This window comes from Leptonotus elevatus, chromosome 17 (genome assembly GCF_054856555.1).
Source record: "Leptonotus elevatus isolate MCC_2025b chromosome 17, RoL_Lele_1.0, whole genome shotgun sequence".
NCBI classification, from domain to species: domain Eukaryota; kingdom Metazoa; phylum Chordata; class Actinopteri; order Syngnathiformes; family Syngnathidae; genus Leptonotus; species Leptonotus elevatus.
The window spans coordinates 13,714,010-13,735,385 of record NC_141255.1 but is presented as its reverse complement, the minus strand read 5'-3'; the positions used below and the strand labels follow the sequence as shown (position 1 = coordinate 13,735,385).

Here is a 21,376-nt window from a genome sequence, read left to right as displayed (position 1 = left end):
TACAAAAGGCAGATTTATTATACATAAAATGTTTAGGTTTTTTGGGTTAGGTTTATGCTCAAATGAAGGAAAATGAACCATGAAGTAACGTGAAAGAGAACTTATTTGGATTTCTCTTACGAAGCCCTTTGAATTTCAGTCTTTTAAGAGTTCACTGTGACAATTTCACCAAATTCTGCCAAACATGTGTGGTATAAACTAATACGATACTTCACTACTTCACCTCATAATTCAATTTAAAAAATAAATAAAATAAAAAATGTTTGGTTACCCCTGTTCTTATTGAACAGCATGATAATGTTTTTTCCCCCTCATGATTTAAACTCGTGAATGCCGTTGTGTTAAAGTCCAGCATTCCTGTCGTTTTCCAAAAGAGGAATGTCTCCAGGTCACAGTGTGTTCTGTTTGTATACAGAACCGACGTCACAGGCCGTGCGTAAAATGCCTCCTCCCTCCTTCCCAGCTCAGTCGCCCCTCCCCTTTTCTCCTCCCTCGTCACTCGCCCCCACCCTACCACCTCTACTGTTTCGCGGCTGATGCAATGCTTTATAAAAGGGTGAGTCCACATCCCCCGCTTTAGCAGAACACTCATCCTTTTCTGTGCGCATCGTATTTTGGGGTAATTTTGGTTCATTTTGACCTAAGAAAACCTCAGTTTTACACATCAGTCTGTGTATTCTAGTAGTACATTTTGCTATTTGAATTATTTAATTTGTGTTGTACATCAAATTTTCTGGTTATAACCTAACATCCTGAGTTTAATTTAATTGATTTATTTCCAAGGATCAGAGAGCTTTTGGAGTCTTTTTTTGTGTGATAATTCCAATCAAGTCCACCGGATTTGTTTTGTTTTTTTAAGGGATTTTACCGGCATTCAGCCACATCTTCTCAAAAAGGTAAGAATGCCGGCATGTCATGCTCTTGACAGGAAGGAAGACAATGGTTAAAACATACCATTAGTCATGTGTTTATAATGAACTTTCTTTAAGGTCATTAACATGATTATTTTTATTATTTAATGTAAGCCATCATTTTTAATTAGACCGGTGGGGAATATGAAAATATTTCCAATTGAATGCCTCTTATGTATTACTGGGTCAGCCTCGGAACAAATGAATAAATAATAGGACGTCTTGTCAGTGCGGTGTTAGAATGATGACACACGCTGCAGACATGACTTAATACATATTATTTGATACATGATGTGTGGCATGTTGAAGGGGGAAATAAGGTTTAATCAGAGTGTGATGTTGCATCATGGTTCAAGTGGGTGGAAAGAAAAAAAAAAGAGAGAGACGAGGGCCATGCCCATAAACGGACAACACGTGCCATTGTTTCCACTGGAGCCAGTCATTACACATAATGTGATTAAAATGATCTGGGCACACAATTTGAGGCCTACTTAGGTGGGATGCACATATGTGTACTTTATAAATTAAATATACTGTATAAATTGTCCTATTTTTTTTATAATGAAATGAACCTTATAGGTTTAGTCACCACATTGTAATCTGAGTTCTAATTATGCACTGAAATAATTTAGACACGCCCTTTTACTTGTTTTTTTTTAAACGCTTCCAAATAATTTTGCGCAAAATCTACACTGCAGCTTTTTGTCATTGAGTGTCTATTGAGGGGCTGAGGTGATGTCGGGTGGACTCAGATGCCGGTCTGGTATTTTTCCACTGCCGGTGCGTCACCCCCCCCCCCCCCCCCCTTTCGCTACTCACATCCCCCCTCCCCCGCGCTCTTCTTCCTCCCCCCCCCTCCCTTCGCTGAGAAGTCACATGACCCGGCAGTGAGCGGGCACACTATAATATTGATTATTCCCAGGCTTAGGGTGCAGATGATTGGAATCAAATGAGTCATTTCTTCCCTTGCAGCATGAAACAAACCGAGATGAGCCGTTTGCCTCGTGAAGAAGACGACAACAGCACCAACAGCACCGACTACAACTACGCAGACTGCCTGAGGAAGGTCCCTCTGAATGAGTGAGGAAGACTTCCAAACACAAAAAATAAATCAAAATATAATTTAGCATCTATGTAAATGAAGCTAAATGTCTTTTGTGTGTGTGTGTGTGTGTGTGTGTCATTTTTAAGGCAATATGCAGACTTAGATCCAGAGAGCGAAAACTTCCTCCCGGACAAAAACCCTGGCAAGAAGAAATATGAGACCGAATATGTAAGAGTCATTTCCGCCTTTTTGATGTGAAAAGCGAAGAGTCCACATGAACCCCCTCTAATTTTGGGAGTTTGTTTTCCTTCCACAGCACCAAGGAAATGCCTCCTTTGGCATGTCCGTCTTCAACCTGGGCAACGCCATCATGGGAAGTGGCATCTTGGGTCTGTCCTACGCCATGGCCAACACTGGCATTGCGCTATTTGTGTGAGTAGATGACCTTTGTGGACTCTTTGTGCCATCAAAAGTAGGAACACGCGCTTGCTGCGACTTCTGTTTTTTTTCTTCTTTTTTTCAAATAACACGTTTTTTTGTAGAAGTCAAGGTCACGGCTCAGTGCAGTGCAGGTGCTTTCTCACCAGTGTGCATGACCCCGAGCGGCAGATCAATGCAACAGTGTACAAATAATTATTTACTATCGTGTTTGAACTAGATAAAATAGAGGAACACAGTGTTGAGACATGTCTTTCTTTTTTTAACTCAAACAATCAGGGAGAAGTCGCACGTCATTTCCCAGGTGCGTGAATTTTTGTCAGCAAAGGGGGAGTGGCCACAATTTGAGCAGTACTAATCCGGCTGAGCGAATGAATGGGAGTAAAGGCAGTGATCTATTAGGGCGTGCTTGTGAACACAGCAGGGATTACGAAAAGCGGCTGATGCAATAGGATAACACGTACTATAAAACAGTAGGTACAAATAAGGTTGCAAAATTGGGGGAATTTTCAAAGTCCTTCCATCATTCACTGCCACTGAATGTGACAGATGCCAAATTTGCAGCGGCCCCCTTGCAGGGGTGGCAGTGAATGAGTTGGCGAAATGTATTTCAGTACAGCTTGCTAAACACTGTAAGCCACTGTGTAACATTGCTCATAGTTTTGAATACCGTGCTTGATTATAGGATTCTATAAAAATGCATACACGGAAGTTAACCAAAATTTGACTCATTCTACTACACTGTTCTAACTTCTTGGGAAATTATTCTTTGGCGAACCGCCTGAGTTCCACTAGTGGTACACACACTTTGAGAATCACTATTTTAGTATAATCCTGAGCAAAACAAATTGAAAAAGAGTTTTCCCAGTTACTAGCCTGTCAGTTGGTCAGTTTTTTTTTTTTACATTGTGTTCTGAGCCAAAATATGCCATACGCGCAAGCTTCAGATATGTTGCCGCTTGATTAAAGTGAAGACAAAAATTTAGAATATAAGGTACTGTAATGCCCTCGTATATGGGCAAGGAGAGCCAACTCCCGTGGAAATTTACTAGAAATGTTCCAGTCCACCCCTATGCACAATCTAAAGATGGTCATATACCAGTAGGAAGCTCTGCCTCTCAAGTAACCTGCAGATTAATTTCCATATCCTATTAATACCCCGGGGCACATGAAGAGTCCTCAGATAATTCCAATACGGGCAGATGCTACTTGCTAATATGACTCACTCTCGCCGTCCTCAAAATGTGTGCTGACGTAGAAGTCCAAAATAAAGAATGAGCCAAATTCGCGCAAAAGACACTAAAGTATATTTATCTAGACATATAAAACGAACTTTTAGCTTATTATACTAATTGTCCCTTTATGTTTACAGCATCCTTCTTGTGGCTGTTGCCATCTTCTCGTTATATTCTGTGCATTTGCTGCTGAAGACAGCCAATGAAGGAGGTGAGTCCGCTTTTCGTAATCCAGACATAACATCATCCTGACCGCAGTTTTAACTCCACCCCTTCCGATTGCCTTTCAAGGTGCGTTGGTGTATGAGCAACTGGGCTATAAAGCCTTCGGCATGCCCGGGAAACTGGCCGCTTCCTGCTCCATCACCATGCAGAATATCGGAGGTGAGCTTTTTAGCACAATCACTGTCTTGATCGTGTAAAGGAAAGAGAAGTGGGGGAAAGGTTAGCAGCAGCTTCCAGTAAAAGCTTGAGTCACTCGGCAAGCGTGTGCCAATTCCAGGGGAAAATGTGTCTTGGAATCCTTTCACTTGAAGGCTAAACAAATAAGTTTTTTTTTTTTAAATTGCTTTATTTTTGTCGTTTCAGCCATGTCAAGCTACCTCTACATTGTCAAGTACGAGCTGCCCATTGTCATTGAGGCTTTTGCAGATAGCAAAGGGTGAGTACGTGTTTTCACTGCAAAAATGTAGTTTTAATACCATTATAATGGACCAGTGTTTATCAATCTTTAAAAAAAAAGAAAAAAAGTGTCAGAGCATGTCACTGTCATTCTTAATTAAAAATACATTAACTGTAGTATTTTTTTTTTTTGATGGACCTATTGAGTGATTCTGGATTCACTTTGCTACATTAAATAGTGAATTCATCTCTCAGTCAAAACCAAAACACTTATCAGACAGAATGCTCATTACAAATCTACCGGCAGACAAAATCCTGCTTATGTCCATTCATATGAAGTATTTAAACATATAAATGACGTAATATACAAGTGAAAGAAAAGCTTGTGTGCACTTTAAGATGACGTGGCTAAGTGGCGAAGGGGGGGGAATGGAGTCTTTCCAAGTAGTCCTTGAAAGGGCCCTTTTAGTCATCCGCAGCTGCCGCCGCATGGAGACAAGGGCGTGTGTATGTGTGCGTACGTGGGATTGGCCGGCTCGCCTTGCCTCGCATCCCTCCCGCAATGGTTGACGGATACTTTGTTTTTTCCAGCAGACGCATTTGTGCATACATCTAGAGTAGTCATTCTCAAAGTGGTGGCAATGGTATTGTTTAATTATTCAAATCTTCCTCCTGAGCCACAATAATGACGTAACATATGACCCTTTTCAGTGTCAATGAGTTGGACAAAATCAACTAATATTGTTGGAAATGGTGACTAATGTATTTTTTTTCTGTTGTCTTTTCCAGCCAATGGTACACTAACGGAGACTACCTGGTGCTGCTTGTGTCACTCTTCATTATTCTGCCCCTCTCGCTGCTCAGGAACTTAGGTAAATATCGCCATGCTAATAAAAGCAAATCGGGCATTCCATTTTTTTTTGTGTTTTTTTTAAATAGACGCTGTGCTTCTCATTAGGTTACCTTGGATACACGAGCGGCCTGTCTCTCCTCTGCATGGTGTTCTTCCTCGTTGTGGTGAGCACAAAATGCAGTTTCCTCATTCCACATACACACATCTGTTGTTTCCAAGCTGGAAATCCCATAAACAAGCATGACTTATTACTTTGATTCACCTTGCCTAAAACGACGATTTGCTCCTGCAGGTGATCATCAAAAAGTTCCAGATCCCTTGCCCGCTTCCTGAAGATGTCCACGCTGTGAACGAGACATCTAGTAAACTCCTCAGCGGCAACACCACTGTGTCTCCAAACAACGCCACTGCGGTGGACTACAGTGACGCCTGCACGCCCAAATACTTTGTCTTCAACTCTCAGGTACAAAGTTAATGACAAGTAAACCGATTTCAACACTTACAAGACTGGGATTTTCACTCTTCTTTTTGTTCTCGTCTCCCTAGACTGTTTATGCGGTTCCCATCCTGACCTTCGCCTTTGTGTGCCACCCAGCTATCCTGCCCATGTACGAGGAGCTCAAAGAGTAAGTTTCTTTCTTGTTAAGTAACAAAAACAGCAGCTGCTCCCTTATCCGACCGCGCAGGTCGATTCGTTCTTGTTTGTCAAAAATGGTTTTAAACATGGCGCTTTCCCACCCGTCCGCACAGCCGTTCCCAGAGAAGGATGCAAGGAGTCGCCAACGTGTCCTTCCTGGCCATGTTCATCATGTACCTCATGGCGGCTCTCTTCGGATACCTGACCTTCAACGGTGAGTTGCTACAATTGGGTGAACCCGGGTGCTGGCAGAAGATTAGCTAATACAGACAAAAATTCGATTTGGACTAGCAAATTGAAGAAAATGATTTGCGGAATATGTTGATTGGAAACATGTCAACTTTATCACCTTGTTTTCCTTATTAGCCGGATGGTCTACTACTGTAGTGTGTAAAAATGAAATAAACTGCAAGGATTGCAATCTTTAACAAATAAAAGGAGTCATCGACTATTATCCATTAACTATTGAAATTCATTAATGATAATAAGTAAAAGCATGTAAAGCGCCACGTTTTGTCCATTCAAAGCCACCGTCAACGGGAGTTTCGACGGATAAGCTAATAAGCTAACGAGCTAACTAGCCGACGTTTTTCGACAAGATACAATTTTCAATACATAATAATGATGAAATTCGAAAGACTCAGCGCCACACGTCTAAAAACCCAATTTGAACGAGCAACATAAGCAGAAACGGATGACTTAACTAACAAAAACGAACAGCCGCGCAACTATCTACACGAGTACAGCGTTCGCAGTGCAATCTGGGACTTGTAGTTTCGGCTGTGCGTTTTTTCCCAAAAACAAACTTGGCCGGTTGCTTGTCATTGTTTAAAAGTTAGAAATTATCGTAAAGCTAGGTACGAGTACAATAGGTCCAATTGGGTAAACATGAGTAGAACAATATTTTGTATGTTTTGAATAGCTGGGAAGTTAATTAAAGCCAGGTTAAGTTTCAAAAGGTCATCGTCCCAAATGCTATTTACTAGCCAAAGTTTTAGGGGGAGTAGCCTCATCAATCCAAATTAAATAAAACAAGTATGACAGTGGAACCAGATTCACAGGTTTAGAGTTATGCACCAATGTAGAAAAGGCCACCTGATGCCAACTTACCACTCGAATATTTGTGTTCCTGTTCACCGTGAGAAGGATAGTACATATACGCTCAAGCTGGTTATACAAGATAACAAGAAGACATTTCTGTGGAACTAAAAGCTGAGGTGTCGCAGCATGTACGAGAGCAGCGTTTCATAAGCTTTATTGCAGCTAAACCTGTATTTTCCTTGAGAAAAATCTCACGCCACCAAGCAAAGTATTATTAATGGAAATAATGATAGTCCTAATTTATTTACAAGTGTAGTTTGGGCCTGTTTAGTTGAAAACAAAGCCACTTTTCTGTACGAATGGCAACAAGTGAATTTTACTTTCTCCCATCTAGTGTTGCCATCATTTTTTTTTCTTATTGTGCTAGTCAGGATTCGTAGCTGGCATAGATAGATAGATACAATATTTGAAGTGAATAAATAATAGTTTTGGGACCAATTAAGTTCAACTTGATAATTGTAAATCGGCTTCCGCATGTTCCAATAAAATGAAACACGGCCTTCAGCCATCAAATTCTCTTCAATGCATTGCAAAACTTGCTTGTTTTAATCTTGCCTTTTTGCGTTCTTTTCACTCACAGTGCATGTGGAGCCTGAGCTGCTGCACACCTACTCCAGGGTGTACAAGTCCGACGTGCTCCTGCTGATAGTTCGCCTGGCCGTGCTCACCGCCGTCACCTTCACCGTACCCGTGGTCCTCTTCCCTGTAAGTGTTAAAACAACCAAAATGTCAACAATTGTTCCGTTTTTGAACGCCTGTGAACCCATCTAATCTTCCTGCAGATCCGTACTTCCATCAACCAGTTCCTGTGCGTGTCCAAGTTCAGCTGGATCCGTCACACCATCATTACCGTGGCGCTGCTGGCCGGTACCAACATCCTGGTCATCTTCGTGCCCACCATTAGGGACATTTTCGGCTTTATCGGTGAGTTTTTATGAGACTCAATTATCTCAATAAAGATTTCAACCACAGTTGGTTTTACACTTGTATTTACAAAAAAAAAAAAAAAGAGAAGCCTACTAGAGCATCTGACCTTTATTTTGGGTTAATCAGACCGCATGATTATTTTTCAAATGAGTTGATTTAGAAGTATTGTTGGATTCTAAATCTCAGTATTCTTGCTTACACAGGTGCATCTGCCGCCGCCATGCTCATCTTCATCCTGCCCTCGGCTTTCTACATCAAACTGGTCAAGAAGGAGTCAATGAAATCCGTGCAAAAGATCGGGGTAGGTTTGCGAAACTCCCTTCCTTGTTCCTTCGTACGCAAAGTGCAAACAAGCTCAACTGGAATGTTTTGTCTCTTGCTCACCCTCAGGCCACCGCCTTCCTGCTGTGCGGCTTCGTGGTCATGATCGGCAGCATGAGCCTCATCATCCTCGACTGGGTCCACAATGCCAACGTGGAGCACCCCGACGGACACTAAGGGTCGGCACTGGATTGAGGTCACCAAACTAATGAAGATCAAATTTTGAAACGAAGACTTGATGCTTGGTTTTGACAGAGAGAAAGACTATGCCATTCCAAGAGAATGTATACCCAGATTTGTACAGTTTGCTGTTTTTTCACACCACAAGTATGGTGCTCCCCCCCCCCCTTTTTCTTTTTTTCTTTTTTAAATAGAGGGGCCTACATATAACTTCTTTGTGTTTACCCTTAATCAAATTCATTGTTTTTGTAGTTCTGGTACAGTTGAAAAATCTGACGTGCCTCAAAGCGACGATGAGATACAGTTTCGGGTTGTTAGGGGAGTTGAAACCGAAAAACCAATTAGCAGCTGACACTCAGGTACGGTTTTCTTTTTTGCGCGAGTGCGGCTGTGATCTCACACAAGTCCTGCTGACACAACGGTGCGAACCACACATCGCTCATTCTCATCGGAATTTTTTTTTTTTTGCCAAACGTATACCCGTTAAGCGTGTTTGTATACTGTACTGAAAAGCACTTATTGTTCAGCACACTGTTGGAAAACCAGACTTGTTTCCATACACAGACGAGGGCCTAATGACAGCACACACCCAGTAATTGTGACTTTTCCTTGCACACAAATTAAAGGGGAGGAGCAGCAAAAGACAACAAAACCTGCTTTATTTTTTTTTATAGCATACAATACTGGGAGCTGCAGAGTAACTCACTGGACTCGATTTAAAAAAAAAAATGTAGTCTTTAAAAACCTGCTGATGTTGGAGTAGCATGCACGTGTCTGAGGAGGCCAAAATGTTTTTTTTGTTTTTTTTCTGGGAGAATACTTTGAATTTGACCACATACAGTGGTTGTAAAAACGCCTGTCAAACTTGCAAATGTAAAAAGAAAAATGTCACGCTGACAAGCAAACATACCAAAAGAAAAGTCTTGTGCACAGACGGCGGCGGACTGTGCTTCCAAAACTAAGTCAACACCAAACTGTTGTATCTATTTATGGAAGACCGTGAAATCAATGTAATTTAACTATTTTACTATATTTATATTATATTGTATCTGTATATATATGTATATATATCGAGTTCAACTGTATATATGCTTTTTCCCGTTTTTTTTTTTTTTTTTTTTTACGAAGCATTGTAGGTGTAAAACCAACAAAACCCACGCTGGGGAATTTGTAATTAATCTGTTCAGCAAAGACAAAGCTTCGACTGTTCATCTGTCCAGACTGACTGAAATGTTCTGCTGTCAATTTTGTGCAAATTCTGTTACATGTCAAGGCCACTGAGAACGTTAAAGCCACCTTGTACCCCTTTCTGGACCCCTCCTGGTTGGAGAGTCTGTCAACCATCTGTGGGCTTCAGGGGCAAAGACGTCTTTGCCCACCAGTGTTACATTATTGTTTCAATGAAACACCGTGTATATCTTGTAATTAATGTCCAATTAAATTCAACGTTACTCTATAACAAGGCCTGTTATGTTTTGTTTTTGCACTTGCATTGTTCTAATGGTTATTAGTTTCCCAAATGACCAAAAAAACAAACAAACAAAAAAACAATCAAGGTCGCTATTATTAATTTTTTTGTAGAAAGAGTAACTCCAGTTACCTGAATAGAATGGACTGTTAACATAATTATATTTCATCTCATCAGCCCTATCAAATACTTGCATAGACAGCATCAATATTAAATATTTCCTAGACAGATAAATATATCCTAGAGTAGCAGCATGAGTGTAGCCACTAAATACGCTTTTGGTGCAATGCTGCCCCCTGGGTGGTCATCAGAGAAGCTTCACTGCCATTATACAGTACAGCGGTGTTGGCCCGACCTATATACATTTTTTTCAGGCCAATTCCGATACCGAAGTATACAAGGTTATTGTATAGATCGCTGATTCTCAACCCCGGTCCTCGAGTACCCCTATCCGGCCTGTTTTTCATGTCTCCCTAGCCAACACAGCTGAGGATCGTTATCAGGCTTCATGCAGAGCCTGCTGATTAGCTGATCGTTTGACACACCTGTGTCGGCTGTGGGAGACATGGAAAACAGGTGTACTCGAGGACCGCGGTTGAGAAGCACTGGTATAGATTCTTACTTGTTTGCTGTAAAGCATTAACCTTTTTTTTTCTTTTCTATACTTTTATCTTTCTTGTGTTATTTTCACAAGTCTTGGGACTTACTGAGCTAACCTGGGAACTTGGGGATTGTATTTCATGGCATGTCATGTAGAAATGTGTGTTAAGACAACAACAAAAAATCCTTGGATGTTTACATCTTTGAATTTTGAGAAAATAAAGTCTTTGAATACTTATAATTTAACTTGAAAGGACAATGACAATTAAAACAATAAGGAAAGAAAAGAAGAATAAACTAAAATAATAGCTACTGAAAAAAACAGTAAGAACAAATACTGACTGTTCCTGCGGGTTTGGCCTCTTGAGGACAGTGTGGTGCCGTGCATCCATGGAGTACAGAAGAAAGTTGCGATAGAATTCTATTGAAATAACTCGTTTTTCACACATTGGGAATTCTCCACAATATCTGGGACGGCTCTACAGTGATTTGCCTGGGAAAGGCGGGACATTCTGTACAATACTTCAAGCTGATTGGACGATGCGGGCATCTTGTACACGACCACGGATGAAAATGTTGTCTTTGTTCTCGTGAAAACGGGGGAGAGGGGGGGACCCATCTTTACCAGCTAAAAATGCACAAAGCGCCTCTCGCTGTTCAACATTTAACAAGGAAACGGTGAGTAATTCTTCACAAACAGAATTAATTGCAGTGTCCATTCATCCATGTTGTGTTTGTTTGTTTGCCCCGGCCCCAAACACAATGTCGCTCTGTGATTGGTCCTTGGTGGAAATCCATGGGATCGGTACAAGATGTATTCTCGAGAGATTGTAAACTCACAAATACCGCGAGAATTCATCTTGCAGAGCAAGGTTACTACAGCGGTGCCTGAGATTCAAGTTTAATTCATTCCATGACCTCAAAAAATAATTTGCCCATTCAAATAAATGGAAAAGACATTAATCCGTTCCTATCTACCAATAAGAAAATGTCGGTGTTGTGCATGCATTATAATGTTAAAAACAGCAATCCATAATATAGTGCTTTTCTAAAAACAAGTGACGGAATTAAATAGAATGTAAAGAATTTAAGTTTTTGCCACATTTTTCACTTCAGTTCAACAGACATTGTGCTGCTCCTTCTGGTGTTTGCACCTGGGCCACCTGAGGGCAGTGTATTGCACTCGTTCTTGCTCCATTTGTACTCGAGTATCTGTTGCTAAAAGGGTTAATACAGCGACACCTATACTATTCATTAGCCCGTTGAAAACATTTTACATTTAATTTGCCAGTAAACCTCAACCGGGAAGTGGCATTAAACGACTTGAATCCTCTTCCTGACAGTGATTGACAGCTCGTATCTAAAAAAATAAATAAACAATTGAGTCAGCTCACTTGCATCTCAAGGCACCACTGTTAACTGGATAATGTATCGTGAATTCACCTTAATACTTAACTTAGACACTGATTCCCAACCACAGAGCAATCTGGCAGGAAAACTATCCACTTCAATCTGAATTTTTTCGACAGAATCTTCTGAATGGAAGTAAATAAAACTCAAAGCCAATCAGGAAGCAGCTACTTTATTTCACTACTCTCTGGACACTTTGCACAGTTCATCTTAATTCATTGACATTCACTACACATTCAGGCGGGGTTCATGTAACCTGATTTGCCCGCTCCCAGGACGTACGTTTTATATTACAGACTCGCCGCCGCCGACTGGCTATCTTGACACGTCCTCAGCCAATCATGGCGCCAGTCATAATTCATAATGTCAGAACTAGTCTTTTATCTGAAAAATAGATTTTTTTTTTTTTAAAGATCATATTTAATTGGCTGTGTAATCAGGATTCCATAAAGCGAAATTTTATTGTACCAGCCAGAACATTCTCTCAATGATAGTAGCAGACATGACTTTTTATTTATTTATCAAAGCTCCCTCCTGTCCAACTCCACCAACGCGTCACCCTGCTCCACTTCCAGTAGTTCTGCAGGTCAGAATCTATGCAATATAAAGGGCTCTTGCATTCCAACTTCTGATTGGGTCTTTTTTTTCTAACAAAATATGAAAATCTATAGAAAACAAATCTATATAGTTCATTAAAAGATAGAGATATCAAAAACAAATCATGGCTCTCTGTCATAGTCGAGTTTGAAGACTAAATTCCAGCTAGAGGAAATTGCACTTGATCTGCACAACGGGTCTGTGAGGGCAGCGCTGCGCCACGTCAAGGTGCCATTTCACTTTTTGCGCGCGTGCTTGTATTTGTCTACGTAGGCCTTTACCAGGATGGCCACCTTACTTGAGTTCACCTCGCCGCTTTTGCTGTGACACACCTGGGCATATAAAACAACAAATATTAAATAAGGTAAGATCTAAATTGCTTGCTAGAGTTGCAATATCTGAACATGTGTACCTTCTCTACTGCTTTGCGGACGATCTCCTTGTACTCCTCCTTTGTGATTTCCTTCTTTTGGTAATAAGGTTTGATGGCCGTCTTCACTTCATTTATAGCCTTGTCCTGGATCTGTTGTTTCTGAAGCAGAAAAACAGGATTGCATTACAGTATATAAATCCACATCAAATACAAATACAAAAGGCAGATGTCAAGTTACCTTTTCTTTTTTGGAGCTGTCAGCGTGAGCCTTGTGATGCTGAGCTGGCTGCGTTGTCGAAGAAGGCAGCACCTGGCTGACGGCTTGCTGGCCTACTTTGGTCGGAGTGGAAAGCAGGCCCGATTTTCCATAAGCACTCAAAGCGCTCAGCATCTAGGGTAAACCAGCAAATAAAAATGGATCAGGGATTTTATTGCACATAAAATGAAAATTTGCATCTGATTAGGCTTTTTCTATCGTAAACAATACATTTGCATTACAGTAATTTCTGGACTATAAGAGGCTACTTTTTTTTTTACTTGCATTCGACCCTGCGGCTAATACAAAGGTGCGGCTTATCCATCAGATCACAAGGGGGCGCACTATAGAGGAAGCGCAAGAGCGTCAAGCAGAGCAAAACAAACCAAGTGAGCCCCAATACAGTAGAAGAGACAGAACAAGAGCAAGACAATTTGCGCCCTCATTATGGAAAAAAAAAAGTAGCGGGAACCCGGCGGCTTACAGTCGGGTGCGGCTTATATGTGTAACAAACTCGAGCATTCCCCAAATTTAGCTAGCGCGGCTTATAGTCAGGTGCGCCTTATTGTCCAGAAATTACTGTATATATACATATATATTTTTTTATTTATAAAATAAAACTAATACTACATTAATAAAAAGTCTTTTCAGGAAAAAAAAAACGAGAAAAAAAAACACTCTAAAAGCTTACTAAAACTAACTAAATTTAAAAAAACAAAGTTGAACGATATATGAACTAAACTATAATGAAAAATCCAAAACTATTATAACTCTGGTTTGAACACAGCATCCACATGCATGTTGTAAATGGCCAGAATTTCACAACTGCCTCAATTAACACCAGGAAAAACCATGTAAATTGCTCCAACTGCAGTTTAAGGCATCATCATTTAAAAGCATCATACAGTACCTGTGTTGTTTGCCCATCAGGCTGAGCTGCTGCCGTCTGGCCCCCTTGCTGCATGGGAGGGGGCGGCGGGGGAGGCGGCGGCAGCCCCTGGGCGCCGACAGCGGGCACCTGCAGCAGCGGTACGGTGGGATGGAGGTGAACAGGGATGGGAGGGGGCATGACGTATGCCGCTGAGGGCTGCAGGCTGACCGGCAGGGGGCCGCGGGGGCCCGGCAGGGGGAAGTGGTGATGAAGGACATTCAGCTGCGGAGGTGGCAGCTGAGGCATCGCGGTCAGCACAGGCGCCGGAGCGTTGTCCGGTGCGGTTGGAAGTGCAGGTTCACTCTTAGCGGGATCTAGAAGTATAAGGTCAAGAGGCTTTGAGGAGGCATTTTGAATTCAGACATTGATTTGGAGTATGGTGGCAAAAGTCCGCATTTTTGTCTCGTTAAAATGTGTTTAGAAAAAAAAAGGAATCTACCATTTTTTACATATTTCAAAAGAGCTAATATCAGCCGCTTGTTGCAATCTCTCACTATTTGAAAGGAGCGCCTCTAGTAAAGGAAATCTCACTTTACCTGCGGTGGGCTGCTCCTCTTCAGATCGAGTCCAGCTTCCTGCTCCCCCCCTTTCCCTCTTGGAATAATAATCCTGAACATCAGCAGGAAGTGTCCTCCGCACAGCCCAGCTGGACGCTGATGACCAGCCTGAGCGGTCCAGCATTGAGTCGCCTGCGTCTGACTCCTGTTTCCTGCGGCCCCCCCCGCGATTCTCGTTAAAGCGACTGTAGGCGTCGTTCCCTGAGTTGTTGCCCATTCCTGAGTTGTTCCGTGGCTGCCTACGGTTGTCGTCCTCCTGCTGCTGATTGTGGAAACCGCGGTTGCCACCTCCCCTGCCCGCGCCGCGGCCTTGCTCGTAGCCGCCGCGTCCCCTCGACCCGCGGTCTTCCCAGCGGGAGCCGGCTCCAAGATCCAAATTCCTGCTCTCAACTTCGCTGCGAGTTTTTTCCGTAACCCAGTCGGGATTCTCTGACCAACCTTGGCGTTCCGGTGACGTTTCTGAAGGAACGCCGTTCTCAAAGCGACCAGTGCCTCCATGAGACCGCCGTCCCTCACCGCCCTGCCCTGCCCTCCAGCCACCCCTTCGCTCATTCCCCCAAGGAGACTGATCTCTGGACGGCAGCCGCTCAGGGCTGTATCCTCGTCTGTGTGACCTGCTTCTGGATGGAGACCGCGACTTGGATCTGGAGCAACTCCTGGATCGTCTCCTTTTCCTCTCTCGGCTACGCTCCCTCCTGGAGTAGTCCCTCTCCTTGTCTCGCTCGCGCTCTCTTTCTCTGCTGCGAGCGCGGGAGGAGTGGCTGGAGGGCGGGCTGCTGGCCCGCTCTCGCTCGCGCCTGGACACTTCTCGGCTGGAGTCCCTCTTAGGTGACCAGGAGGAGGTCGGGGAGTGGAAGCGAGAGCGTCGTTGTCTGCCATTCCTCCTCTCGTGGCTCGGGTCATTCTCCGCTTGGTCTTTGGGCCTCTCGTGGCTAACGGAGACAGACGTTTCTGCAGCGGCGCTCTCTTTGGCTTCCTCAAAAATGGTGTCGCTAACAGCCTCACTCATAGGTGAACTGCAGTCCATCGGAACAACATTAGTATCATCTTTGGATAGATCGTCATTTTGGATTACTACTAAAGGCGCTTCTGATTCAGGTGTTTCAGACTCTTCAGGTGCTTTTGCTTCTTGGTCAGCTACCTTCTCTTCAGAGGGTTCAGCAGGCTTGGCGCTTTCACGTGATTCTGTCTGCAGATCCTGTGACGCGTCATCTTCGTTGCTTTTTTCCAACCCTTCTTCACCAGTCTCCATTCTACAGTACTCTTCAATCACATTGTCGCAATTAGGAGACATTAGGTTAACCAGAGAATTCTCTGGTTCAGATGGCGGCGAAGCGGTGATCTTCTCATTGTCTCCAATTGAAATGGAAATGACAGTGGGTTGCTCTTCTTGTGCGCTAGGTTTGTCAGAACACTCAGACTCCGGGCTCTTTGGAGGGGAGTCCAAAGAACAAGACAAGTGGCTGTTCTCATCAGGTTCCGGTTGTTCATTAGAGTCTTTATCTTGTGTGTCGTTTGTGTCGTGCTCCACATTGCTGCTTATAGATTCTGCAGTTTGTTGCCCATCAAGTGAATCAATGTCAGTGTGCTCTGCGTTCAGACTTCCTTCTGCATCAGAAGGTTGATCTGAGTTGTTCATCTCAGGCTTCACTTCGTCGTTCTCCTCTTCCTCGTCAGTGTTGTTAACACCATCACCCTCGTCATCCTCGCTCACTGACGGGCTCTCAACAAATTCGGACGGCTGCTTTTTTCTTGTGTTTTTCCTCTTGCCACTGGCCTTTCGGTTTGTTACCTGTTTACCCTTCCTTTTGGCTGGCACCTGAGATGCCATGCCAGGCTTGGAAGCCTGGCTGGCAGATGAGTCCGAGTCAGACACACTGGACTGTGGAGGTGATGGCGGGTCAGACACTGAAGGCTCCATCTGGCCTTTACTGTTTCGTCCTGATCGTCTGGATGGTAGAGATTCAGCCTTTTTGGTGGCCGGTTTGGAGTTTGAAGCTCTTCCGCCTCGCTTTTCTCCTCCTTTAGGACAGGTAATGGCGCATACCACACCCTGGAAAACTGTAACACCACAAACTGTGTGAAATATGGTGAATTCCAATACTATTTAAAATTGTACCATGACCACGCTTGTAAATGTTTTATCTGAAATGATCTTTCGGCAAAAAAATGAATGAAAATGCCAGTTAAAGTGGTTCATCCTGCTAAAAAATAGCACTCTCTAATATTCTTAACCAGTCAGACATACTCACCAAAATGACCAGGCCCAAATGAAGAAGTGGAGGTAATTGGAGATGAACAAAGCCCAAATGTAAATGGCCTGTGGTTGCCATTAGCAGGGACGAACCTGCAGGAAAATGTGTTATCAGCTGTAAATGAGCCCTGATAAGCATTTCCACACCTTGACAAAGTCTATAATACTAACAATACGAGAGTGCTAGGTGAAATTCAATTACCTTGATGTTCCATTCGCAGTAATGGGAGCAGCAGGAGAGAACCACGGGCACGCTTGTGCCTGCCGTTTGCATTGTTCTGTTTCATACAACATGTCTTCCGTCACTAACACAGGCTCTGTACTGCAAGAGAATGATCATGTCATGATTCATGAATACTTTATCAGGGGTGTCAAACTCATTTTTGTCACGGGGCACTTTGTAGTTGCAGCTCCCCTCAGAGGGCCGTTCTGATGGAGAAATCTAATGAATGTTTAATCGTCTCATCATATTATTAAATATACACAACAAATTGATGGATTACTAGTTTTGAAATCAGAGGTCAAGGATAATAGTTTGCTGAATTCTTATTCAAGTTACTGTTAAATCGGGAACATACATTTCTTGCAAAATGTCAATATCTATGTTATGAATAATGGGAACATGACTTACATGTCCTGTGTTGACGTTTCTAATGAAAGAAAGGGAGCTAATGGCCAAGCACAGTGCTCTGTTCCTCTCACCTGGAAAACGATATAGTACGTTAAACAAAAAAGTGGGGTAAATAACAGCACAATACCAAAGGGGGAAAAATCAAAAGCCTACCCTTTTCTGGCTTATTGAATATGGGGCATCATCGTTGCCTAGTGGAGGAATTGACAGATTACAAATGGATGAAAATCTAGCTGGAATATTATGCATAATGAAGGCAGAATGTACATTTCCGCACAAGTCCTTTTGTTTTCGAATTCGCCATCTTCTCTGCCCTTTGCCCTCTGGACCTTTTTCTGAGTTTGCATCTGGGAGAGGAGGAAAGAAAATTCCAAAGATTACAATTTTGTCTAGAAACATTTAGATGAATGAGATTTTTATTTTATTTATGACAATACTCACTTGAGACAGACACTATGTCCGGGATTTCTACAGACGCAACTCTCAGCTTCAGGTTCGGCCACACGCCGCCTCACTGGAATCTTCAAACAATGCGAACACCAGCGTCAAACTACTGCACCAATATTATATTTGCTTTGTTTGTAACCCATCTTGCAAGATAAAAGGAAGGGAAGAGTCAGAGGAAATGTGGTGCCAACTGAGGATAAACAGACCTGCACACAGCGCAGGCTTCCATCCCATCTGTAAACATTCCTGAATGGCCGTCTGTCCACTGGACAAGAAGGGACCATCTGCAACTGATAGGAACATAATCATATTTGATTATATAAATAAGAACAATAGCAAGCTTAAAGCACTCAGAACGCTCTACAATACATCCATCAATCCATTTTCCGGACCGCTTCGTCTTCACAACGGTCGCAGTAAACATTTTTATTACAGTTTGCATAAATTCCATATTTCTAACAAATTCTATGAAGCCAGGATAATATAAACTGGCAGTGGCCGAGGTTGCGTTGGTTTGTACCCAGAAACATAATTTCTGTTGTGAAAGCTTGCCAGCATTTGGAAACAGAGACCCACTTTTTCATCTACAGGTACATATTAAACTATGAATATAATTGTGAAAGCTCACGTAACAGGATATGGTAGATTGGTTGCTAGATTTGTGTAAAATATTTTTGGCTTTGTGTTGTGAGCAAAAATGTGATATCTGCGCCTGTATTACTACTGCGCAACTCCACAGAGTTGTAAAGGAAATGTAGCAGTGTTGAGCGTCACCTCTGCCCAAGTGAGGAGGCATCCAAAGCAGAAGACATGACAGCAGCTGTCCGGCATGGCGAGTTCTCCTCTGGCCAGGACACCCAAGCAGATTGGACATCGCTCAGCCTCCTCTGCGTCACTCCCATCAGGGGGCGACCCCTGGCCACCTACACGAGAACGCAGGATGACATCAGAACGTACACAATAATGCGTCACACGACTGTGTCAAGAGACTCACCGCTTTCAGCTCCAGTCATGTCCAGCCCCAGGCTGTCCGAATCACTGCTACAAGAAGGAGGAGGGTCAGCTATCAACAACAATTACAAGTCCATTTGCAGTTCATATGAGTTATTATGTAATGTGACGCCTACCACTTAATAATGCAAACATATGCCCATAGCACATAAAGCATTATTGCATCTGTCACAGCACAATTTAAGATGGGGTTGGGAATTAATTTGAAAACTAGACTGTAATTCATCTCTAAATGAACTGGTGGTGTAATTTCAAACGTCTGATTTTGCCATACATTCCCTTACCTTTACTATCAGACTAGTTTTCAAAATAAGCTACTAGCTACTACTAGCAATAATGACAAAAGTGGCAATCAGCCTGGAGTATTTTGGATGAATTACAAACATTTACCGGTAAGCATTTTTTCATTTGTTCTGTTCGCCTTCAATTAGATATGGTGTTTCTAAATGTCTTCCATTTACAAATGATGTAGGCCACTGTGGTCTTATTCGTGCCTCAAAACAATCCTGTCTTGGAGATCTACAGACAATTTCTTTGACTTCATGCTTGGTTTGTGCTCTGAGATGCTCACTTGTAGGACCTTACTGTATATATAGCCAGATGTGTGCCTTTCCAAATCATCTGCAATCAACTGAATTTACCACAAGTGGGCTCCATTTAAGATGCAGGAACCTCTCAAGGATGATCAATGGAAACAAGATGCACCTTGAGCTCAAGTTTGAGCTTTGTGGCAAAGACTGTATAAATACTAAAAGAAGACTTACTTTTTATTTTTTTAATGAATTTTGAAAAAAATAATAATCACATTGTCATTATAGGGCGTTGTGTGGAGAACTTCGCAAAATCTAGCATTTAGACGGACTGTCATATTTGGGAAATGTTGTCAAATTGCCAACTGCAATGGAACCATATTGGGCAAATATATTAGAACAGGTTAAAATGTCTCCGATAATTTTTTTACTTACATGATATAAAAAATATCATTATTATTAATGAGTGTAATCAATAATAAATTTAACAATAATAGTAATAATTAGGGGTGTTAGAAAAAACCGATTCGGCAATATATCGCGATATTACAGTGCGCAATTCTCGAATCGATTCGATATGCGGCCGAATCAATTTTTAAACATCATTTTTTTATGGGAATATTCAACAAAACGTCTTACTTAGGGTTAGGATTCACACATTAAGCATGGAAGAATGTTACATTAATGGAGCATTAAGCCTTAATATTTTATTTCAGTGCTGTTCAAACATGAAACAGACTGCAACCTTTTTGTTAAATGCAGTGGCTCAGTTATAAGCCTGAATTTTCAGATAAATAAATACATTTTCATACAAATCTTACAGTATACATGTACAAGTTTACTGATTAGTATTTTCTAAATTTCAGTTAAAAAAAGCGCAATAATCAATTTATAGATTTGTATCGGGATTAATCAGTATCTAATTGAATCGTGATACGAATCAAATCGCCAGGTACTAGGCAATTCACACCCCGAGTAATAATAATAACAATAATAATAATAATATTCCATGTGTTAATGATACAGTCAAGTTGAAAAAGTAAATTACACACAAACATATTGTTGACGTTTATAATAATACAGTGATGGCAGGAAGTGACAGGACAATCTCAAATTATCACACTTAAAATTATATCAATGAGGCTTCTACGGCAACGATGAACACAGTTGTTTAACTAATTAGCTTTCGTTTGTTCCGCTATCTTTACAAGACGAAAAGCTAGCATTACAATTCATTTTAACGAATAAAACATAACTGATTCATGCCTATTTGGGGCTCGGGTTTGTTTTTGTATCAATGTCGAAATGAGCATACTTGTTATTGGTTAGCAAGTGAGCTAATGCTATCAGAAACCAAAAATAGCTACTAAATAGCTTCGTGGCTATTAGCACAGTTAGCAACTCCAGGCTAAATCGCGGCTAATATTAGCGACTCTCAAAGCAGTGAAGGTCGTAGATTGGCTAGGTGGCTAGTAGCGATCTTAGCTTAAGTTTACCTCCTCGAGCTAACTAGCTACTTTGGGATAACAACACAACACCTGCTTACGTCGTTATAACAAGCTAACACTTTAGGCTAGTTAGCAAAAGAAGCCAAGCCACAGTGTCTTACTCACCTCTAAAGTGCCCCCGTGCCGTGTTTTTACGCGTCGACACGCTTCCTTGGTGTAAACTTTTTTACCCCCCAAGCAAATGCTAACGGATCGTTAAACTACTCGTTGAATTGCAGTACTGTACTTGTTTGAGGCTAAAAACCAAGCAGAGATTTCATATATTCTCGGCCACATGTCTCGCGGTGCGGTCCGTGGTTTTCACAAGGAGCTCCCCTGACTGGAGACAGCGAGCATTACACAGAAAGGGCCCAATGATTCAATTTCATGCATAAACTAAAGAATCACAATCTTGTGTAAATTATAGTCATTCTGAGACAAAATATAACTAAAAACCTAAAATAGTCCCCGGCCCCCTAAAAAAATGATTTTCTTCTCGTCGCTCCCTCTTGATGACCAATTTACATATGATAAACTATTTTGTAAATCATCTTT

The 21,376-nt window shown here is 42.0% G+C and overlaps 2 protein-coding genes across 3 annotated transcripts; one reads left to right on the top strand and one right to left on the bottom strand.

Moving 5' to 3' along the window:
• The first annotated feature begins 545 nt into the window (after positions 1-545).
• Positions 546-9,389, top strand: slc38a2 (solute carrier family 38 member 2). Its single transcript, XM_086059035.1, has 16 exons — positions 546-896; positions 1,884-1,991; positions 2,103-2,184; positions 2,273-2,388; positions 3,767-3,840; positions 3,921-4,013; positions 4,218-4,290; positions 5,040-5,122; positions 5,209-5,267; positions 5,396-5,566; positions 5,650-5,729; positions 5,854-5,954; positions 7,422-7,546; positions 7,624-7,765; positions 7,972-8,069; positions 8,159-9,389. Exons 2-16 carry the CDS (start codon positions 1,885-1,887, stop codon positions 8,264-8,266), a joined length of 1,512 nt encoding a protein of 503 aa, XP_085915161.1. The 5' UTR covers positions 546-896; position 1,884; the 3' UTR covers positions 8,267-9,389.
• Positions 9,390-11,903: 2,514 nt separating this feature from the next.
• Positions 11,904-21,131, bottom strand: scaf11 (SR-related CTD-associated factor 11). 2 transcript variants are annotated; one of them, XM_086060248.1, is made up of 15 exons: positions 20,948-21,131; positions 18,788-18,834; positions 18,568-18,716; positions 18,000-18,083; positions 17,788-17,867; positions 17,614-17,693; positions 17,500-17,537; positions 17,347-17,417; positions 16,918-17,037; positions 16,714-16,808; positions 14,441-16,522; positions 13,884-14,218; positions 12,956-13,108; positions 12,757-12,876; positions 11,904-12,676 (listed from the first exon to the last, which is right to left on the bottom strand). In XM_086060248.1, exons 2-15 carry the CDS (start codon positions 18,804-18,806, stop codon positions 12,581-12,583), a joined length of 3,522 nt encoding a protein of 1,173 aa, XP_085916374.1. In that variant the 5' UTR covers positions 18,807-18,834; positions 20,948-21,131; the 3' UTR covers positions 11,904-12,580. The 2 variants fall into 2 exon arrangements, with proteins under 2 accessions (XP_085916374.1, XP_085916375.1); XM_086060249.1 differs by having other exon boundaries at positions 18,788-18,831.
• Between the last annotated feature and the right edge of the window lie 245 nt (positions 21,132-21,376).

What these genes read in the sequence shown, in the direction of transcription:
- slc38a2 (XM_086059035.1), top strand. Translation starts at nt 1,885, where the DNA reads ATGAAACAAACCGAGATGAGCCGTTTGCCTCGTGAAGAAGACGACAAC. An exon ending in AGGAAGGTCCCTCTGAATGA is followed by an intron (nt 1,992 to 2,102) that starts GTGAGGAAGACT and finishes GTCATTTTTAAG; the next exon opens with GCAATATGCAGACTTAGATC. An exon ending in GAAGACAGCCAATGAAGGAG is followed by an intron (nt 3,841 to 3,920) that starts GTGAGTCCGCTT and finishes TTGCCTTTCAAG; the next exon opens with GTGCGTTGGTGTATGAGCAA.
- scaf11 (XM_086060248.1), bottom strand. An exon ending in GGACATAGTGTCTGTCTCAA is followed by an intron (nt 17,694 to 17,787) that starts GTGAGTATTGTC and finishes CTCCTCTCCCAG; the next exon opens with ATGCAAACTCAGAAAAAGGT. An exon ending in AGAGGAGCAGCCCACCGCAG is followed by an intron (nt 14,219 to 14,440) that starts GTAAAGTGAGAT and finishes TTATACTTCTAG; the next exon opens with ATCCCGCTAAGAGTGAACCT.